The 20859-nt window shown below is 45.4% G+C and overlaps 1 protein-coding gene across 1 annotated transcript in view; it reads left to right on the top strand.

Moving 5' to 3' along the window:
* Positions 1 to 20859, top strand: part of LOC128686064 (cytosolic carboxypeptidase 1-like) — a 224920-nt gene that overhangs the window by 124449 nt on the left and 79612 nt on the right. Inside the window, exon 12 of the mRNA XM_070080124.1 lies at positions 18136 to 18223. Within this exon, the coding sequence (XP_069936225.1) occupies positions 18136 to 18223 (88 nt within the window). The remainder of the gene's footprint in view (positions 1 to 18135; positions 18224 to 20859) is intronic.

Here is a 20859-nt window from a genome sequence, read left to right as displayed (position 1 = left end):
ACAGGGAACCATAGCAAGCTTTTTCCCACTAAGTAACTATCACATAAAATAGGGTAGCAGTACTACAGACTGTGTCAGTCAAACACTGAAACACAATGGTATCTTGGTACAGAACAGAAAACACCATGAACAACTTCTAGTGAGAGTGGTTGGATTTGAGAGAAGACATGACCTCGCAGTGATTACATTCTTGTATATATTTTGGTAGAATTACCGACTGTGAAAATTTGTCTGGACTGCCTCCAAGTGAGTCGCCTACCCTGGCAAGCTCTGTTGACACCAAGCTCTGAGGTCGGCACCTCAGCCTCACAAGTGGCTTATAGGACAGATTTTCATAAATGACTGATGTTGCAAGAAACCTCGCCTGCATGCACATATAAAGGATTAACTTACTTGGTGTTGCAGCATATATCCTGATCTTCAACCTCCCTAAGCGTAGCCCCTTTTGACTTCCCCTCAGAAACCACGTGCAGCCAGGAGCCTTAATTCCTGCAATATTCAGTCGTTATTAGTGATCTGCCTGCACCTCAGAAATTCCTATTTCCAAGGGGGTGTGTATCCCCTATTATAACTATGCAGACACGGACACTAGCTTCTAGGCTGACAAGAGATGCTGGTACATACTGGACATGCACTGCCAGCTGCACAAAGGCCTACAGATCAACTCACTCACAATTTTCCCCAGACACTGGCCAGAAATCCTTCGGAAAAGGTGGAGGTCTTGTCTTACTGTATGGGCCTGACGGAGGAGGTCATCTACGGTACATCTAGGTGCCTCTACCAGATTTCCCCAGGTTTCGTATGTGAAGACACCTGGGGGCCGCCGTCTGCTGATCACGGCACGTCTTGTCCAGGTGATGTCTGGTCATAGAAGAACGAGCTGGTTTCTTCCAGACCTGCGCCTCGTCATTCAAACTAGGGCTACCAGTTCTCCCTAGCTAACTTAACCTAGTGTTTGCCTACATTATCGGCCTATTACTACCTATGTTAAGGTCTTAGGTCTACATTATTATTATCTACAGTTACCTTAATAATCCTAATATTAATGTACTAACAGTAAAACTACCTACTTCTTCCCTGAAGGGTAAATCTATAAATCAAGAAGTACTTACCATCCAACCACGCCAAACCGGGAGAGAATGTGTTTTTGTTTTGGGTTGGGTGTAAGGGCCACCCAGCTCAGCCATTCCATAACGGTCATGCTGGGACCCCATTGTATGCCGTATCTGTCCTGTGGAACTTTAGGGACCAAATAAATTTCCACATCCTCCCGCCGGCAAAGGTAGGCGCTAAGTCTAAATCAAGTTCACCTTCCGTGAGCCCCCACGGCGAACCCTGGACACAGTGCCATCCGGCCACTCTCGTCGAGCAGACTCCGGTCTAACTTCAACCGTCCAGTTTCCCCTGCATGGGCCTCTGGGGGTGTAAACTTGTTGGTTCCGGTGGTCTTAGCACCCTTTCCTTTAACTTTAACATCTTTATTATGTCTAGCCTTGACTGAGTGGCTCCATACTTTCCCACCCAGTGGCCCACATGCCCTGGTAGCCTTTCGTCCCACTGATACGAGGTTCCCTGGATTTAAAGGCAATCTATCTCTCTCTTTACGTACCCTGTAAAAGTGTTTTCCTCTATCTGGTGTGGCAGGGAATTCAGGTGGAATCCTGCCGCCTATGATGTATCCTACTGGGGATCTGTATAAACCAACTCCTTCCCTAAACGTCTGTCTTGTAGACAGGAAGTCATCTATCTGATTGGCTCCCACCAGGATACCTACATTTCTGACTGTCAGTGGTAATTCCCTGGTCTGCCAGCTTCACGTCAAGGTCTTTCAATTGCTTAGCTGCTGCAGCTAATCGCTGTAATTGCCCTGGGTAATGTCTCTACCACCAAGGCTGTAATGTCTCTGCGATGTCCACCTAATTTGACTGTGACATCCACCACATCATAAGATTTGGGTGGGGCCTGACTTATAGCCCCTCCCAACATCATACTAACTTTCCTTGTGGCCTTCAACTTTAATTTAGCCACCAACTTCTTTGTTATCAAGGATACTTGTGCTCCTGCGTCAAAGAATAATCGGGTTGTTTCGGACCTGTGCCCATTCACAACCTTTGCCATGACTGTAGGTAGGGCAGCACCTCCGTGATTCTCACTTGGATTAGAGACTTCACTCCCATTAATCATGCTGGCTACCAATTCAGGCTCAGACTCACTTTGTATCTCTACCTGAGAGATATCCCTACTAGCCTGGGGTTCCCTTAAATTATTGGGACATAGTGCAGTATGGTGCTTACCTTTGCAATAGACTCGACACTCACTGAGCTGGGTGCCACAGTCTCTTGCAAAGTGTTCCCCACAACACTTGAAGCAGAGTCTCAACTCCCTTAGTCTCTGTTGCCTACTGCTCAGTGTTATATACTCCGAGCAACTCTTGCTAGCGTGTTCGCCCTCGCAGAACACGCATATTCTGGCACGAGTGCTTCTGAGGTTCTGCTTAGAGGTTCTTACCTTAGACACTCCTTTACCATAGTACACTCCAACGTTAGTCGTATGAACTTTAGACTGATCTCTCGAGATCTTTGAGTAACTGTCTGGGTTTTTATGTGGTGATGGGGGTGACTCTTCTCTCACACCTATACTCAAATGAGAAACGAGATCTCCCAACCCCTCAACAATTTGTTGTATCGTGAACCTATTCGTCCGATATTTTAAGTGTAACTCATGCACTGTAGTGCTAGCCAGTTTCCTCTGAATCACCTGGCTAAGGACCCATTCTGAATCCTCCTCCTCATGCAAATCTCTGAAACTGTTTGTCAAGCTCATAATTTCAATATGGAACTTCTCTAGTCTTTGGCAGTCATGTCGGCAAGCCTCTAGATCCAACAACCGATGAAGTATGGCCACTTTTATCTCTTCAGTGTTGCCAAACATGTCTTCTAATTGGTCTTTGGCATGTTGGTAATTAGTGTCAGTAATCTGGTAGTGCCGGACCAAGTCTAAGGCTTTACCCTTGAGCTGTGACCACAAATACTGCAATTTGACGGCATCTGATAAATCGTTCCTGTCATCTATCTGGGCTTTAAACTGATCCCAGAAAGCAATGTACTCAGGGTTCCGTCAAATGTTGGTAAATTCAACTGGGGCAACCTGGGCACCATATTGACAGGTGTGTGGCTGTTTGGGGTACCTGCGGTGTTCAACACCACCCTTGGAATACTAGTTTTTAATGTACTTAACTTATCTTTGTACGTATTCATCTCCTGTTGACAATCTACATCATCCTTGGTGAATTCGTCCAGAGCCTGCCGAAGACTATCCTGGGATTCCTCATCCTCAATAGCCTGTAGCTCATATGCTGAGAATGCTTGTTCATAGGCTTCCCATTTTTTTCCCCAAACGCTTCAAGCAGTCTTGCAAATCATCGCAGTCTATGTTACTGCGTTGGCAAGTAGCCTTGCACCTGTTACACGTTCTGTTCAGATGCCCTTTGTATGCCGCCACTGATCATTTTAATTTTGCTAACACTGAACCAGACTCTCCTGAACTCCCATCTGCCATTGTCGAGGTTTAATGAGGAATGTGACACTAATTGTACTTTACCCAGTCCACCCCACAGCACACCACGGTGTTAGGTAAGAATGAACGAGTCTCAAGGCTTCTCAACAAGCTTAACAATTCCCTTTGTTATATTGACTCTACTCTGACTTAAAATGTACACTGTTTGCTCTCAAATCCCAATCAAAATGTGTATCGATGTGAAAGCTTAACCTAGCAATTTCCTGTACAATGCCAGCAAATAATTACAGGACTTAACCTAGTCTCAGGTACAATTCTCAAATCCCACATTAAAATGAACCAAAGACAATGAAAATCACACAATAAAAAAGTGCAGTATACAAATTAAAATCACTAGGTTAACACAAATAAAGTCAACAATTCAACTTGTGAAACAGTAAATGAATAATGTATGTAAACAGCTTGGCCTAACTGTGCCCAGCTTACTCTGTCTAGCGTGGATGGTTGGATAAGGTAAATCCTAACCTAACTAGTGTGCTATAGCTTAATTAAACCTGACTTTAGAACTCCCTGTAAATAATAACTAGGTTAAATCTGTCCTAGCTACTATAACTGTTGTAAATATTGCACAAGCCTAGCCTAACTGTGGCTACCTTGCAAATCCACTGTAAGTAATTAACACACAAGTCTCCTACTCTGGATTACTTGTAATCACTGTAAATAAATAAATTCACAAGCTTCTCTAGTCTACCTGGCCTGCCTGTAAATCACTGCAAATAATAACTTCTGTGTATAGTCAGCTTGGCCTAGCCTCTGTGTAACTCTGGGCCTAGGTGTGCTAACTTAACCTAACTCTGTTAAACTGGTTCCTAACTGTGGCCTAGCTATGTTAATTTTAACCTAGCTATTCCACATAACGGTTGCGAAGGACCACTTTGTGAAAATTTGTCTGGACTGCCTCCAAGTGAGTCGCTTACCCTGGCAAGCTCTGTTGACACCGAGCTCTGAGGTCGGTACCTCAGCCTCACAAGTGGCTTATAGGACAGATTTTCATAAATGACTGATGTTGCAAGAAACCTCGCCTGCATGCACGTATAAAGGACTAACTTACTTGGCGTTGCAGCATATATCCTGATCTTCAACCTCCCTAAGCTTAGCCCCTTTGGACTTCCCCTCAGAAACCACGTGCAACCGGGAGCCTTAATTCCTACAGTGTTCAATCATTATTAGTGACCTGCCTGCACCTCAGAAATTCCTATATCCAAGGGGGTGTGTATCCCCTATTATAACTATGCAGACATGGACACTAGCTTCTAGGCTGACAAGATACGCTGGTACATACTGGACATGCACTGCCAGCTGCATGAAGGCCTACAGATCAACTCACTCACAATTTTCCCCAGACACTGGCCAGAAATCCTACGGAAAAGGTGGAGGTCTTGTCTTACTGTATGGGCCTGACAGAGGAGGTCATCTACGGTACATCGAGGTGCCTCTACCAGATTTCCCCAGGTCTCGTATGTGAAGACACGTGGGGGGGCGCCGTCTGCTGATCACGGCACGTCTTGTCCAGGTGATGCCTGGTCATAGAAGAATGAGCTGGTCTCTTCCAGACCTGCGCCTCGTCATTCAAACTAGGGCTACCAGTTCTCCCTAGCTAACTTAACCTAGTGTTTGCCTACATTATCGGCCCATTACTACCTATGTTAAGGTCTTAGGTCTACATTATTATTATCTACAGTTGCCTTAATAATCCTAATATTAATGTACTAACAGTAAAAGTACCTACTTCTTCCCTGAAGGGTAAATCTATAAATCAAGAAGTACTTACCATCCAACCACGCCAAACCGGGAGAGAATGTGTTTTTGTTTTAGGTTGAGTGTAAGGGCCACCCAGCTCAGCCGTTCCATAACGGCCATGCTGGGACCCCTTTGTACGCCGTATCTGTCCTGTGGAACTTTAGGGACCAAATAAATTTCCACACTGACACTGTGTAAGGTGCAAGGACACAAGTGTAGCTAATGTGACATTTTATTGTGGTAACGTTTCGCTCTCCAGGAGGTTTGCCAAGCCGTTACAAACAGTACATGTATGTATAATGTTCGCCAAGACCGAGTCCTGCTCAAGCACTGTTCAGGTCGTTCATCTGGTGCGTCTCATAAGCGACAACACCGTATGTACTCCTAACTGTGGATGCTAGCGAGGAGAAGGATATGTCGTTATCACCAGCAACAGCTTGTCTGGCTCGTTAGCTCCATGGTACACTAGTGTGGCCTCAGTCATCTCTGGGTCATCTTCAGGAGGGGATATCAGTGCTAGTTGCCTGCGGAGTGTCTCAGTAACTTTGCACTCCAGAAGATAGTGTGTTAGGGAGCGCTGTACAATGTGGTGACAGTACTGGCACATCTCCTCAGCCTTGTCTTCCATCATCTTGGCTGTGGATAAGCCCAAACGAAGCCGATGGATGGTGGTACACTGCGCTCTGGATCAGCTTGTGTCATATGGAAGGGGTTCTCCCTGAGTCGCTGCTCGGTACCACTTTTGAGATGGGGTATCACTTAAGACCTCCCCCATAAGTTTCATTGCTCTGGCAGCCGCCCGTTTGGTCTGTCGTAGACTGATGGGGACAGTAATCCCAACATGTGGATACTCTGTGGCTGCCTTGGCTGCATCATCTGCCGCCTCATTTCCCCGGATGCCAGCATGACTTGGGATCTAGTTCAATTTCGATCTGTTACCCTGAGCTTCTAGGGCTGTCAATATGTTCAGAGTCGATGTAATGAGGTGAACATTGTCCTATGGTTGGAGATAGGAGAGGGCATTGATTGCAGAGGCAGAGTCAACATGTATGACAGGTCGGAGTCGATGTCGTAGGGCATGTGACAATGCCTGCTGAATCGCCACCAGCTCAGCTTGAAGGATCGTGCAGTGGTCAGGGAGTCGCCAGCCTTGTGTGTGACCATTGTGGTACAGTCCAGCTGCTGCTGCTCTTCCTGTCAGGGTCGACAGAACCATCTGTGAAATACACTGCACATGTGCATCCCTCTGCCAGTGCCATGCTTGTCTCAGCATGATTGCTGAAGATGTCTTGACTGCAGAGACACTTGGAGGTAGGTAGTTGCATGACGCAAACATTGGCCTGATCTGGGCGCCAGGGAGGTGGTGGATGATGCTCAGCAACAGGAAAGCAGCTTCCGCCCAGCAGCACAAAATGAACGAATCCAGGAGTAGTCCATGAAGAGAGTTGGATCTTGTGTCATGGTTGTCAATATCCGTCTTCTTAGTGGGGTACCTTGCTGCCGGTGCAGAATCATGGCTCCTTTGCAGGCGTTTATGTATCTTACTCTGTCAGCCAGGGAAGGAAGCCGACCTCAGATCTGAGACATACTGTGTTGGTCCAGATGGGGGCCCCAAGCATAGTTCTTATTGCCTGGTTTTGTATGACCTCCACCCTTTGCCTGCTCTGCGGGAAGAGATGAGCTAATGCTGGTGCACCATAGTCAATGAGCAAGCATATAGCTTGTATATAGTACAAGCGAAGTACATCTTTGCTCGCCCCTGCACGGTGCCTCGTCATGGCTCTCATGGCGCTGAGTCTGATTAGAGCACGGGATCTGACATACTCGGCCTGTTTCTGAAAGGTCAGCTTTTTATCAGTGTAGATTCCCAAGTATAGGTAGGAGCCTGTCCACTCAAGTTCTATACCCTGAATACGTAATCTATTCACAGGATCTGGTCCCTTGAACACCATTGCAAGAGATTTCTCGGCCAAGATCTTGAGGCCTAATTCCTTGCAGGACTGCGTAATTAGGTCCAAAGCCCTCTGAGCCTGTCGCTCCAAATTGCCTTTCCCATTCACTAGGAGTGCAAGATCATCAGCGTAGCTGAGTAGCTGCATACCACTGTGAACGGGAAGGCTCACAAGTTCCTGCATAAGGACGTTAAACAGGGTAGGACTGAGCACACCTCCTTGTGGGGTGCTGTTTTCCAGGGTTTTAAAGGAAGAGTAGTGTCCCTGAAAGCTGACACAGGCCTGCCTGTCCCTAAGGTAGGACTCTATCCAGGCCAGGAGGCGTCCTTTGATCCCCTTCCGAGCTAGTATTGCTAGAATTGCTGTGGGGCTGGCTAGCTCAAATGCCTTCTCAAGGTCGAGGTAGATGACGATACTAGGTTTTTTGTTACTATCAGCAATCTGGCTTAGTAGGGTGGTTATGCACTCTGCTCTACCCACTCCTTTGGTGAAGCCAAATATGTGATGATGAGGGGGTCCAAGTTTCCATAGGAGGGGCCTCGGTTTAACACTATCCTCTCAGCAGTCTTGGCTAAACAGCTAGTCAGCAATATGGGTCTCATACTGCCTGGGTCCTTGGGCTTTGGAATTGGTACAATGGAAGCCTTTTTCCAAGCTGCTGGGAGTGTCCCGGCCATCCACGACTTGTTTATGACGTCTAGTATGGCCTCCCATCCACTCTGCCCAGCCCATGCAATCATGGAGTATGTAACACCATCAGTGCCCGGGGCAGCATCACCTGTGTTCTTAATGGCACGTAGGAGTTCCAAGTCCATGAGGTCTTCATCAGTCACATCTTCCGACTCGCATGCAGCTTGTATCATTAGCTGGCATTGTGGCAGAAGATCCATCTGTATATTCCAGATGTCCTGTGGGAGCTCAGTGGAGGCTCCCCTGGAAGTGAAAAGCTCTACTAGTTTCTCAGCTTCCTGGGATGGGTTCGGGTGTGCTGGTGGCCTCGGCTTGCTCTTTCCAGTTGCTATGTTGAGCTTGCCTCATATCTCAGATAAGGTGGTGTGATGCCCGAATGTTGAGCACCACTCCAACCATTTCAGTTTTTACTCTGAGAGAGACTCTGCGGGAGACTCTGCGGGAGACTCTGCGGGCATGCTGCACAATGACTCTCAGAGTATTCCTGTTCTCTGCTGTAGGGTTATGCCTGTATAGCTTCCTAAAAGAGCTGATGCGGTGGTTCTGCTCCTATACCTCATCGTTGTAGAACCACCAGTCTCTTTTGTGAGTGCGTCCTGCGGACTTCTTTGGAATTGCACACTCTGCTGCCTGGATGAGAATAGTGATCAGCTCCTGTTCAGCTGTATCACAGTCTTCAGATAGAGTGTATGTGGACCACCAGTCATGAAGATAATCCTGGAACACCTTCCAGTTGGGCCTCCCATCTAGGAGGCAGCACAACTGTGGGAGGCCTGTTGATGTTGAAGGTGGTGATCACTGCAAAGTGGTCACTGACAAGGTTAGGATGAGTTTCCCATGTGGCTCCTGCTGTGAGTTGTCTTGTCCTGAAGGTAAGGTCGAGGCAGCCACCCAACAGGTGTGTGGGGTCTCCATTGTTTAGCAACTTCACCACTGGAATATTGTGTAGGAGCATTGCTATGTGTCTGCCAGCAGCTTTGGTTGCTGAGTGAGAGTGCAGCATTGGGTGATGTGCACTGAAATCTCCACCCACAATAATACACTTATTGCGTGCTAGCGCGAGGAGCTCTGCAATGTCGAGGGTGTGTCTTGGGTTCTTGTAGATGTTATAGATGGTAATGGGCTCCCCAGGTATGTGTGCAAGGATGGCCTGTGCCTCGACATCTTCCCTACAGTCCACAGGGTTGGCTATAACCTCGTGAAGTATTGTATCGGATACGAATACAGCTGTGCCTCTGCAGTGAATGCCCACATCCATGTGCTGAAAATACCCAACAAAACCAGGTAGTCTTGGGCACATAGTCGGGACAGTCAGAGTTTTTTGTAGCAAGATGATGTCAACCCAAATTATACTGCCTCCAGCAAGAGGCGCTGTTTGCCCCTCAGACCCTGAATATTCCATTGTAGGACCTTGAGGGTGTGATTTGGTACCGAAGTTATTCCATCATTGTTGTTTCCTGAGCTGGGGACTGAGCCCTGCCTGCTCTGAGAACCTGCAAATTCATGGCGTCCACCGTCTCCTCCTCAGTCAGTAAGCACATTCTCAGGAGCGTACTGACCATCTGCCGGAATACGCTCTGTTGTTCCATGGAGTTGATTGTGTTGCAAATAATATCCGTGAACACCTTGATGAGTGCTACAAGATCCTCCCTGGTGAGGGCCTGTGTTGGTATTGGGTTCGAAACTGTGGATATTACCTGGGCTGTTGTGGCCTGTAGGGACTGCTGAGGGTTGGATTTCTTTATTGTATGCACCGTGGTCTGTTGCTGTATACCAGGTTGGGTAGCCGGCATCTGCTGGTGAGGTGCCAGTTGAGCCTGCAAAGTGGCTGTGCCAGGTAAGGAGTGCCTGCATTGTCGTGCTATGGCCGGTGGGGGCTCGCTTAGTGCTGCCTGCTGATCGCGTTGACCAGATGTACCCTGTTGATGCCTCCTGTTCCTCTTGTTTCTGTTTCTTCATTGAGGTAGGGGTGCAGGAGGCTCCTGACCATGACACCTGGTTGAGGCTTTGAGGGTTGGGAATTCCTGGGCATTGAGTTGAGTTACCTGATGAGAGGTCTGTGGTATGGCAGGGTTCTCTGCACCCATCGTCTGCTGAGAGTGATGATCTGTCGTAGCCTGCTGCTGAGTTTTTGGCATCTTCCAGACTCCTTGAATTCTGGTGAGCCTCTCGGGGCATCGAGGATTCGAAGCATGGTGTTTCTGACTGCAGTTCTGGCATTGTGGAATGGATGGTGATGCATTTTTCAGCTTGGTGATGCATTCCTTGGTAGGGTGGTGCTGGCTGCAGACACCGCAGATTACTCTGTTCAGACAGAGTGCACCCAGGTGTCCGTAACGCTGGCACTTGAAACAGCGAACTGGTTCTGCCGTGAAGGCCCTGACATCGTACCTGCCCCAAGAACTGAGGTCCAACTGGGATGGCAGCGGTCCTAAATGCTGTATGAGGACCTGTTGGGTTGGCGCGTTGCATGCCGTCTGTGCCTTGAGACACTGAGCTGACACCACACTGGGGTGAGCTGATACTGCCTCGATGGGCATCATCACCGGGTATCGCATCACTACACCCTTGGTGATCTTCTGCCGAGAGTCCAGTTCCTCCAGGGTGAATGAGCGATCTGTCTCTATGACTCTCTTCAATGTGCTGTACATTTCCTTGTTGAGAGGAGTCAGTATTGGTTCTCCCCTCAATTTGAACCATATCTTGAACCTCAGGTTGTGCCATCATTCCAGGTATGAAACAACGCCTTAGTGGGTTCTGTGATCCCTGTAAGACTTCACCTTGAATTTGCCAGGTCGGTTGAGCTTGTTTGCCTGCTCCTTGGACGGATGGCAATTCTTGCGGTTGTCCACAGTGATCCATCCTTTTTGGTTCTCGGGGGGTGAGGTGTTTATTTCCTCCCCTGTTTCCATATTCGCTGGCTCCATGGTTGGAACTGTCAGATCTGCTACAATGTGAGCAGGATCTTCCTCTTCCTCTGATGACACAGAGTGGTCTTGCAACTTCTTCGCTAGAATTGCGCCCCACATTTCCAAATCCGAGTCCTCTGTCGTGTTCATGGAGCATCGTGGCCTCTTCTTTTCGGCAGAAGCCATGTGCCTATCTAGTGATAAGGTAGTGTTCTCCGTGAACTGTATTGTAGCATGTACATGAGCACAGAGGGTATATATAGGCTCAGAGTGGGGTGCAATACTGATGGTAGTAGTAGTAGTAATATAAGTTGTAGTAGTAGTAGTAATACAGTATGGTAGAACAATTAACTTGCACATGAGTAAAAGGATATAAAAGCTATTACTTGGGTAAAATAAAAATAGGTTAGACAAATATTTCTGTTGGAGGCTGGATTAAAATAGGACTGTTTCAATGTTCATTCTCTGTAATGTGCTTGTGTAGTATTAGCAGGAGAGCCTATGTTTACTGTTTTCAGGAGGATTCTTGCTAAGACTTTAGAGATGGTGAAGCTGCCTTTGTTTTGTTTAATTGTATTAGAAACAGCGATTAGTGCTGATTTCAGGCACTTGTGTCTGCAGAAATTAGTTTCTTTGATCACTACTAGTGGCCTACATCTCATCTCTTGACAGTATATAAGGCTGCATACTCTCACTTCAACTTCACATTGTTTCAGACTGTGGAACAAATACTTTTCTCCAGGCTAAGGGACTGACCACCTCAAAACTAGATCTTCAAGGGTGATGGATTGATTACATCATCTTCACATCTCGTCTGTTTCTACCAACTTTTCTGTGCTCAGTTGAAGAAGCCTATTGTGTAGGCAAAATGTTTCAAAATGAAGATAGCTAACTGTTGCATATACAGTGGACCCCCGCATAACGATGGCATCACATAGCGATTAATCCGCATACCGCTTACTTTAATTGCAAAAATTTTGCCGCGCATACCGATTAAAAACCCGCTCACCGATTTTCGTCCGAGACGCGTCCAATGTGCGCCCTCAGCCAGCCTCACATGTGCCGCCCGTGCCATTGTTTACCAGCCAGCTTCCGCGGTAACATCCAAGCATACACTCGGAATATTTCGTATTATTACAGTGTTTTCGGTGCTGTTTCTGGAAAATAAGTGACCATGGGCCCCAAGAAAGCTTCTAGTGCCAACCGTACACCAATAAGGGTGAGAATTCCCATTGAAATGAAGAAAGAGATCATTGATAAGTATGAAAGTGGAGTGCGTATCGCCGACCTAGTCAAGTTGTACAAGAAACCCCAATCAACCATCGCTACTATTGTGGGCACCAGAAAGACAATCAAGGAAGCTGTTCTTGCCAAAGGTTTAACTGTGTTTTCGAAACAAAGATCGCAAGTGATGGAAGATGTTGAGAGACTCTTATTGGTGTGGATAAATGAAAAACAGCTAGCAGGAGATAGCGTCTCTCAAGCGATCATATGTGAAAAGGCTAGGAAGTTGCATGAGGATTTAATTAAAAAAATGCCTGCAACTAGTGATGATGTGAGTGAATTTAAGGCCAGCAAAGGTTGGTTTGAGAGATTTAAGAAGCGTAGTGGCATCCATAGTGTGATAAGGCATGGTGAGGCTGCCAGTTCGGACCACAAAGCGGCTGAAAAATATGTGCAGGAATTCAAGGAGTACATAGACAGTGAAGGACTGAAACCTGAACAAGTGTTTAATTGTGATGAAACAGGCCTGTTCTGGAAGAAAATGCCAAGCAGGACCTACATTACTCAGGAGGAAAAGGCACTCCCAGGACATAAGCCTATGAAAGACAGGCTTACTTTGTTGATGTGTGCCAATGCTAGTGGTGATTGCAAAGTTAAGCCTTTATTAGTGTATCACTCTGAAACTCCCAGAGAGTTCAGGCAAAAGAATGTCCTCAAGGATAATTTGTGTGTGCTGTGGAGGGCAAACAGTAAGGCATGGGTCACTAGGGACTTTTTCTATAACTGGTTACACCATGCATTTGCCCCCAATGTGAAAGATTACCTAACTGAAAAGAAATTAGACCTTAAGTGCCTCCTGGTGTTAGACAATGCCCCTGGTCATCCTACAGACGTGGCAGAGCGACTTTATGGGGACATAAGCTTCATTAAGGTGAAGTTTTTGCCTCCTAATACCACTCCTCTCCTGCAGCCCATGGACCAGCAGGTTATTGCAAACTTCAAAAAACTGTACACAAAAGCTCTGTTTGAAAGGTGCTTTGTAGTGACCTCAGAAACTCAACTGACTCTAAGAGAGTTTTGGAGAGAGCACTTTAATATCCTCAATTGTGTAAACCTTATAGGTAAGGCTTGGGAGGGAGTGACTAAGAAGACCTTGAACTCTGCTTGGAAGAAACTGTGGCCAGAATGTGTAGACAAAAGGGATTTTGAAGGGTTTGAGGCTAACCCTGAGAATCCTGTGCCAGTTGAGGAATCCATTGTGGCATTGGGAAAGTCCTTGGGGTTGGAGGTTAGTGGGGAGGATGTGGAAGAGTTGGTGGAGGAGGACAATGAAGAACTAACCACTGATGAGCTGATAGATCAACTTCAAGAGCAAGAGGCCAGACCTGGGGAAACTGGTTCAGAGGAGGGGAGAGAGAAATTGAAGAAGTTGCCTACTACAAAGATAAAGGAAATCTGTGCAAAGTGGCTTGAAGTGCAAACCTTCTTGGATGAAAATCACCCTCACACAGCTATTGCAAGCCGTGCTGGTGATTATTACACTGACAATGTTGTGAAACACTTTAGGCAAGTCATAAAGGAACGAGAGGTACAGGCCACTATGGACAGATATCTTGTGCGAAAGAAGTCCAGTGACTCTGAAGCTGGTCCTAGTGGCATTAAAAGAAGAAGGGAAGTAACCCCAGAAAAGGACTCGACACCTCAAGTCCTAATGGAAGGGGATTCCCCTTCTAAACACTAACACTCTCTCTCCCCTCCTCCCATCCCATCAATCATCACCAGATCTTCAATAAAAGTAAGTGTCATGTAATTGTGCATGCCTTTTTCAGTTTGTGTGTATTAAAATTAACATTTCATGTGGTAAAAAATTTTTTTTTTCGTACTTTTGGGTGTCTTGCACGGATTAATTTTATTTCCATTATTTCTTATGGGGAAAATTCATTCACATAACGATTATTTCGCATAACAATTACCCCTCTTGCACGGATTAAAATCGTTAACCGGGGGTCCACTGTATGTCTTACCTAACAACAGGGTAGCAGCACATTGGTAATGTATTCCATTTTGCTAAATAAATAAAAGATCAGAATTGTTGGTTTTGAGGGAGTGTAAAGGGCAGACGAAAGATTGTGGGCACCGAACCCTGATAGTTGGCAAGAATCAGCTATTACTGGAGAGCTTCCCAGTGGGAAGGAAAGACACATCCCTGTGGATACCAGAGGACTGATGTATAGCTCACACTACCTGAGAAAGAAACACACTGGAGCAGGAGGATCAGAACCATGAAATATAAAACTCCCAAAGATAGAATCCATGTCTGACCAGGTAACCACCAACTGAGACAGGAACTCCTAGATCCTGGGCAGAAGCAATAGAATAGCAGAGAGTGGCAAGGTCATATTATATGCACAACCATTACCAGGAATGCTGAGGTTGGAGAGACAACTTATGGTTAGTGTTAGAGCTCATAAACTGGAAAGTCAGGTGCAACATGTGGATGGACATGAACATGGAGAGAATTTCTCCTAAATTGTTCTTAGATAATTCAGTTTACCCAATAGTATATATTTAGGAGAATCAGATTGAAAGATTTTTTACTCAGACTTTTTCTTTAGGCAGAAAATCACTATGTATTTTACTTTATTGTTGGGTCAAATAAAGACTTGATGGAATCCTAATATTGAACTGGTCACTCTGTCATTGCTAAAGTGACACTTATATTATTATTATTATAACACTGGCCGAATCCCACCAAGGCAGGGTGGCCCGAAAAAGAAAAACTTTCACCATCATTCACTCCATCACTGTCTTGCCAGAAGGGTGCTTTACACTACATTTTTTAAACTGCAACATTAACACCCCTCCTTCAGAGTGCAGGCACTGTACTTCCCATCTCCAGGACTCAAGTCCGGCCTGCCGGTTTCCCTGAACCCCTTCATAAATGTTACTTTGCTCACACTCCAACAGCACGTCAAGTATTAAAAACCATTTCTCTCCATTCACTCCTATAAAACACGCTCACGCATGTCTGCTGGAAGTCCAAGCCCCTCGCACACAAAACCTCCTTTAGCCCCTCCCTCCAACCTTTCCTAGGCCGACCCCTACCCCGCCTTCCTTCCACTACAGACTGATACACTCTTGAAGTCATTCTGTTTCGCTCCATTCTCTCTACATGTCCGAACCACCTCAACAACCTTTCCTCAGCCCTCTGGACAACAGTTTTGGTAATCCCGCACCTCCTCCTAACTTCCAAACTATGAATTCTCTGCATTATATTCACACCACACATTGCCCTCAGACATGACATCTCCACTGCCTCCAGCCTTCTCCTCGCTGCAACATTCATCACCCATGCTTCACGCCCATATAAGAGCGTTGGTAAAACTATGCGTACTCTCATACATTCCCCTCTTTGCCTCCAAGGACAAAGTTCTTTGTCTCCACAGACTCCTAAGTGCACCACTCACCCTTTTCCCCTCATCAGTTCTATGATTCGCCTCATCTTTCATAGACCCATCCGCTGACACGTCCACTCCCAAATATCTGAATACATTCACCTCCTCCATACTCTCTCCCTCCAATCTGATATCCAATCTTTCATCACCTAATCTTTTTGTTATCCTCATAACCTTACTCTTTCCTGTATTCACTTTTAATTTTCTTCTTTTGCATACCCTACCAAATTCATCCACCAATCTCTGCAACTTCTCTTCAGAATCTCCCAAGAGCAAAGTGTCATCAGCAAAGAGCAACTGTGACAACTCCCACTTTATGTGTGATTCTTTATCTTTTAACTCCACGCCTCTTGCCAAAACCCTCGCATTTACTTCTCTTACAACCCCACCCATCTATAAATATATTAAACAACCACGGTGACATCACACATCCTTGTCCAAGGCCTACTTTTACTGGGAAATAATTTCCCTCTTTCCTACATACTCGAACTTGAGCCTCACTATCCTCGTAAAAACTCTTCACTGCTTTCAGTAACCTACCTCCTACACCATACACCTGCAACATCTGCCAAATTGCCCCCCTATCCACCCTGTCATACACCTTTTCCAAATCCATAAATGCCACAAAGACCTCTTTAGCCTTATCTAAATACTGTTCACTTGTATGTTTCACTGTAAACACCTGGTCCACACACCCCCTACCTTTCCTAAAGCCTCCTTGTTCATCTGCTATCCTATTCTCCGTCTTACTCTTAATTCTTTCAATAATAACTCTACCATACACTTTACCAGGTATACTCAACAGACTTATCCCCCTATAATTTTTGCACTCTCTTTTGTCCCCTTTGCCTTTATACAAAGGGACTATGCATGCTCTCTGCCAATCCCTAGGTACCTTACCCTCTTCCATACATTTATTAAATAATTTCACCAACCACTCCAAAACTATATCCCCACCTGCTTTTAACATTTCTATCTTTATCCCATCAACCCCGGCTGCCTTACCACCTTTCATTTTACCTACTGCCTCACGAACTTCCCCCACACTCACAACTGGCTCTTCCTCACTCCTACAAGATGTTATTCCTCCTTGCCCTATACACGAAATCACAGCTTCCCTATCTTCATCAACATTTAACAGTTCCTCAAAATATTCCCTCCATCTTCCCAGTACCTCTAACTCTCCATTAATAACTCTCCTCTCCTATTTTTAACTGACAAATCCATTTGTTCTCTAGGCTTCCTTAACTTGTTAATCTCACTCCAAAACTTTTACTTATTTTCAACAAAATTTGTTGATAACATCTCACCCACTCTCTCATTTGCTCTCTTTTTACATTGCTTCACCACTCTCTTAACCTCTCTCTTTTTCTCCATATACTCTTCCCTCCTTGCATCACTTCTACTTTGTAAAAACTTCTCATATGCTAACTTTTTCTCCCTTACTACTCTCTTTACATCATCATTCCACCAATCGCTCCTCTTCCCTCTCGCACCCACTTTCCTGTAACCACAAACTTCTTCTGAACACTCTAACACTACATTTTTAAACCTACCCCATACCTCTTCGGCCCCATTGCCTATGCTCTCATTAGCCCATCTATCCTCCAATAGTTGTTTATATCTTACCCTAACTGCCTCCTCTTTTAGTTTATAAACCTTCACCTCTCTCTTCCCTGATGCTTCTATTCTCCTTGTATCCCATCTACCTTTTACTCTCAGTGTAGCTACAACTAGAAAGTGATCTGATATATCTGTGGCCCTTCTATAAACATGTACATCCTGAAGTCTTTTATCTACCAATACATAATCCAACAAACTATTGTCATTTTGCCCTACATCATATCTTGTATACTTATTTATCCTCTTTTTCTTAAAATATGTATTACCTATAACTAAACCCCTTTCTATACAAAGTTCAATCAAAGTGCTCCCATTATCATTTACACCTGGCACCCCAAACTTACCTACCACACCCTCTCTAAAAGCTTCCCCTACTTTAGCATTCAGGTCCCCTACCACAATTACTCTCTCACTTGGTTCAAAGGCTCCTATACATTCACTTAACATCTCCCAAAATCTCTCTCTCTCCTCTACATTCCTCTCTTCTCTAGGTGCATACACGCTTATTATGACCCACTTTTCGCATCCAACCTTTACTTTAATCCACATAATTCTTGAATTTACACATTCATATTCTCTTTTCTCCTTCCATAACTGATCCTTCAACATTACTGCTACCCCTTCCTTTGCTCTAACTCTCTCAGATACTCCAGATTTAATCCCATTTATTTCCCCCCACCGAAACTCCCCTACCCCCTTCAGCTTTGTTTCGCTTAGGGCCAGGACATCCAAATTCTTTTCATTCGTAACCTCAGCAATCATCTGTTTCTTGTCATCCGCACTACATCCACGCACATTCAAGCATCCCAGTTTTATAAAGTTTCTTTTCTTCTCTTAGTAAATGTCTACAGGAGAAGGGGTTACTAGCCCATTGCTCCCGGCATTTTATATGTATTAGTGTATTGGAATATTTTGTACACTGCAGTACATACCAGCAATGATTTTTGCATTTCTCTCTTTTAACAGTCAGCGGTGTGGCTTGACAGATGAAGACCTAAACCGTAGGTGGCGGGCACCAGATCCTACCTTACATCCCACCATTTACCATGCTAAGGTTAGGAACATGTAGAATTTTAATAATTTAATAGTTCATGTTAAGCGCTAAACCCATGTGGGTCATTCAGCGCAAGGAACATCTGGAAGTGAAGTGTAATAAATAGACAAGAGGCTTAAAAAGCTCCTGTTTATTGTTAAGTAAAAGGACACAAATGCAGCTAATGTGACATTTTGTTGTGGCAACGTTTCACTCTCCAGGAGCTTTTTCACAAGTGAAACGTTGCCACAATAAAATGTCACATTAGTTGCATTTGTGTCCTTTTACTTAACATATTGTCGGTAATTCTACCAGTATTGATATACTCCTGTTTGTTCAATTATCCATTGTCTGAGCATTCATTTGAAAGCATTTTTTATAGTACAATACAGTATACTACAGTGTATGATTACACCATTTTAATTACTGTATATGATATAAACCTTGGTAATAAATACTGACGCTTTGGTTTAGAAAGAAACATAAGCAAACACTATGACATATTTATTAGAAAATGTTTCGGCCCTGGGACCTTGATCATTTCTGACATACAGAGGTAGAAAGACATTATACATGTATATATAGGCAGAGAATGATGTGTGAGTGACGCATGGTGACCTGAAAAATGCCATGTTGGGATGAGGACAGGTAGACAATGAGATCATGTGACTCCTGTGTTGTAGGGTTGGTGGTGCTTAGCCTGCTTGAGTATCATGTATGCTAATGTTTTAGAAATTTTGTGGTTTCTAGTGTTACGTTCTATTGTGTTGGTGACGGTGATTTGCAAGGCTTCTAGACACCATCGGCGTCTGAGGTCTGGTTCAGTGAGAATGAGTTGTGCTTCATCCCAGTTCATCAAATGCCCTGAGGAGTCTATGTGGAGGACACAGGTGTACCTTAAATCGTCTCTGTTACAGGCACTTCTTTGCTCGTTCAGGCGGACTGCAAGATCTCTGCCTGTCTCGCCTACATATTTCTTGGGGCAGAATCCACAGGGGATGGTGTAGACGCCTGCTGTGGAAGTTAGAGGTGTGAGGCTGTGTTTCATAATGAGGTTTTTGATACCTGGAGTTTACCTGGAGAGAGTTCTGGGGGTCAACGCCCCCGCGGCCCGGTCTGTGACCAGGCCTCCTGGTGGATCAGAGCCTGATCAACCAGGCTGTTGCTACTGGCTGCACGCAAACCAACGTACGAGCCACAGCCCGGCTGGTCAGGAACCGACTTTAGGTGCTTGTCCAGTGCCAGCTTGAAGACTGCCAGGGGTCTGTTGGCAGTCCCCCTTATGTATCCTGGGAGGCAGTTGAACAGTCTCGGGCCCCTGACACTTATTGTATGGTCTCTTAACGTGCTAGTGACACCCCTGCTTTTCATTGGAGGGATGTTGCATCGTCTGCCAAGTCTTCTGCTTTCGTAGTGAGTGATTTTCGTGTGCAAGTTCGGTGCTAGTCCCTTTAGGATTTTCCAGGTGTATATAATCATGTATCTCTCCCGCCTGCGTTCCAGGGAATACAGGTTTAGGAACCTCAAGCGCTCCCAGTAATTGAGGTGTTTTATCTCTGTTATGCGCGCCGTGAAGGTTCTCTGTACATTTTCTAGGTCAGCAATTTCACCTGCCTTGAAAGGTGCTGTTACTGTGCAGCAATATTCCAGCCTAGATAGAACAAGCGACCTGAAGAGTGTCATCATGGGCTTGGCCTCCCTAGTTTTGAAGGTTCTCATTATCCATCCTGTCATTTTTCTAGCAGATGCGATTGATACAATGTTATGGTCCTTGAAGGTGAGATCCTCCGACATGATCACTCCCAGGTCTTTGACGTTGGTGTTTCGCTCTATTTTGTGGCCAGAATTTGTTTTGTACTCTGATGAAGATTTAATTTCCTCGTGTTTACCATATCTGAGTAATTGAAATTTCTCATCGTTGAACTTCATATTGTTTTCTGCAGCCCACTGAAAGATTTGGTTGATGTCCGCCTGGAGCCTTGCAGTGTCTGCAATGGAAGACACTGTCATGCAGATTCGGGTGTCATCTGCAAAGGAAGACACGGTGCTGTGGCTGACATCCTTGTCTATGTCGGATATGAGGATGAGGAACAAGATGGGAGCAAGTACTGTGCCTTGTGGAACAGAGCTTTTCACCGTAGCTGCCTCGGACTTTACTCTGTTGACGACTACTCTCTGTGTTCTGTTAGTGAGGAAATTATAGATCCATCGACCGACTTTTCCTGTTATTCCTTTAGCACGCATTTTGTGTGCTATTACGCCATGGTCACACTTGTCGAAGGCTTTTGCAAAGTCTGTATATATTACATCTGCGTTCTTTTTGTCTTCTAGTGCATTTAGGACCTTGTCGTAGGGATCCAATAGTTGAGACAGACAGGAGCGACCTGTTCTAAACCCATGTTGCCCTGGGTTGTGTAACTGATGGGTTTCTAGATGGGTGGTGATCTTGCTTCTTAGGACCGTTTCAAAGATTTTTATGATATGGGATGTTAGTGCTATTGGTCTGTAGTTCTTTGCTGTTGCTTTACTGCCCCCTTTGTGGAGTGGGGCTATGTCTGTTGTTTTTAGTAACTGTGAGACGACCCCCGTGTCCATGCTCCCTCTCCATAGGATGGAAAAGGCTCATGATAGGGGCTTCTTGCAGTTCTTGATGAACA

Source organism: Cherax quadricarinatus, unplaced genomic scaffold, assembly GCF_038502225.1.
Source record: "Cherax quadricarinatus isolate ZL_2023a unplaced genomic scaffold, ASM3850222v1 Contig157, whole genome shotgun sequence".
Lineage (NCBI taxonomy): Eukaryota > Metazoa > Arthropoda > Malacostraca > Decapoda > Parastacidae > Cherax > Cherax quadricarinatus.
Note: the sequence above shows the minus strand (reverse complement) of the source record. Positions and strands in the feature narration are given on the sequence as shown.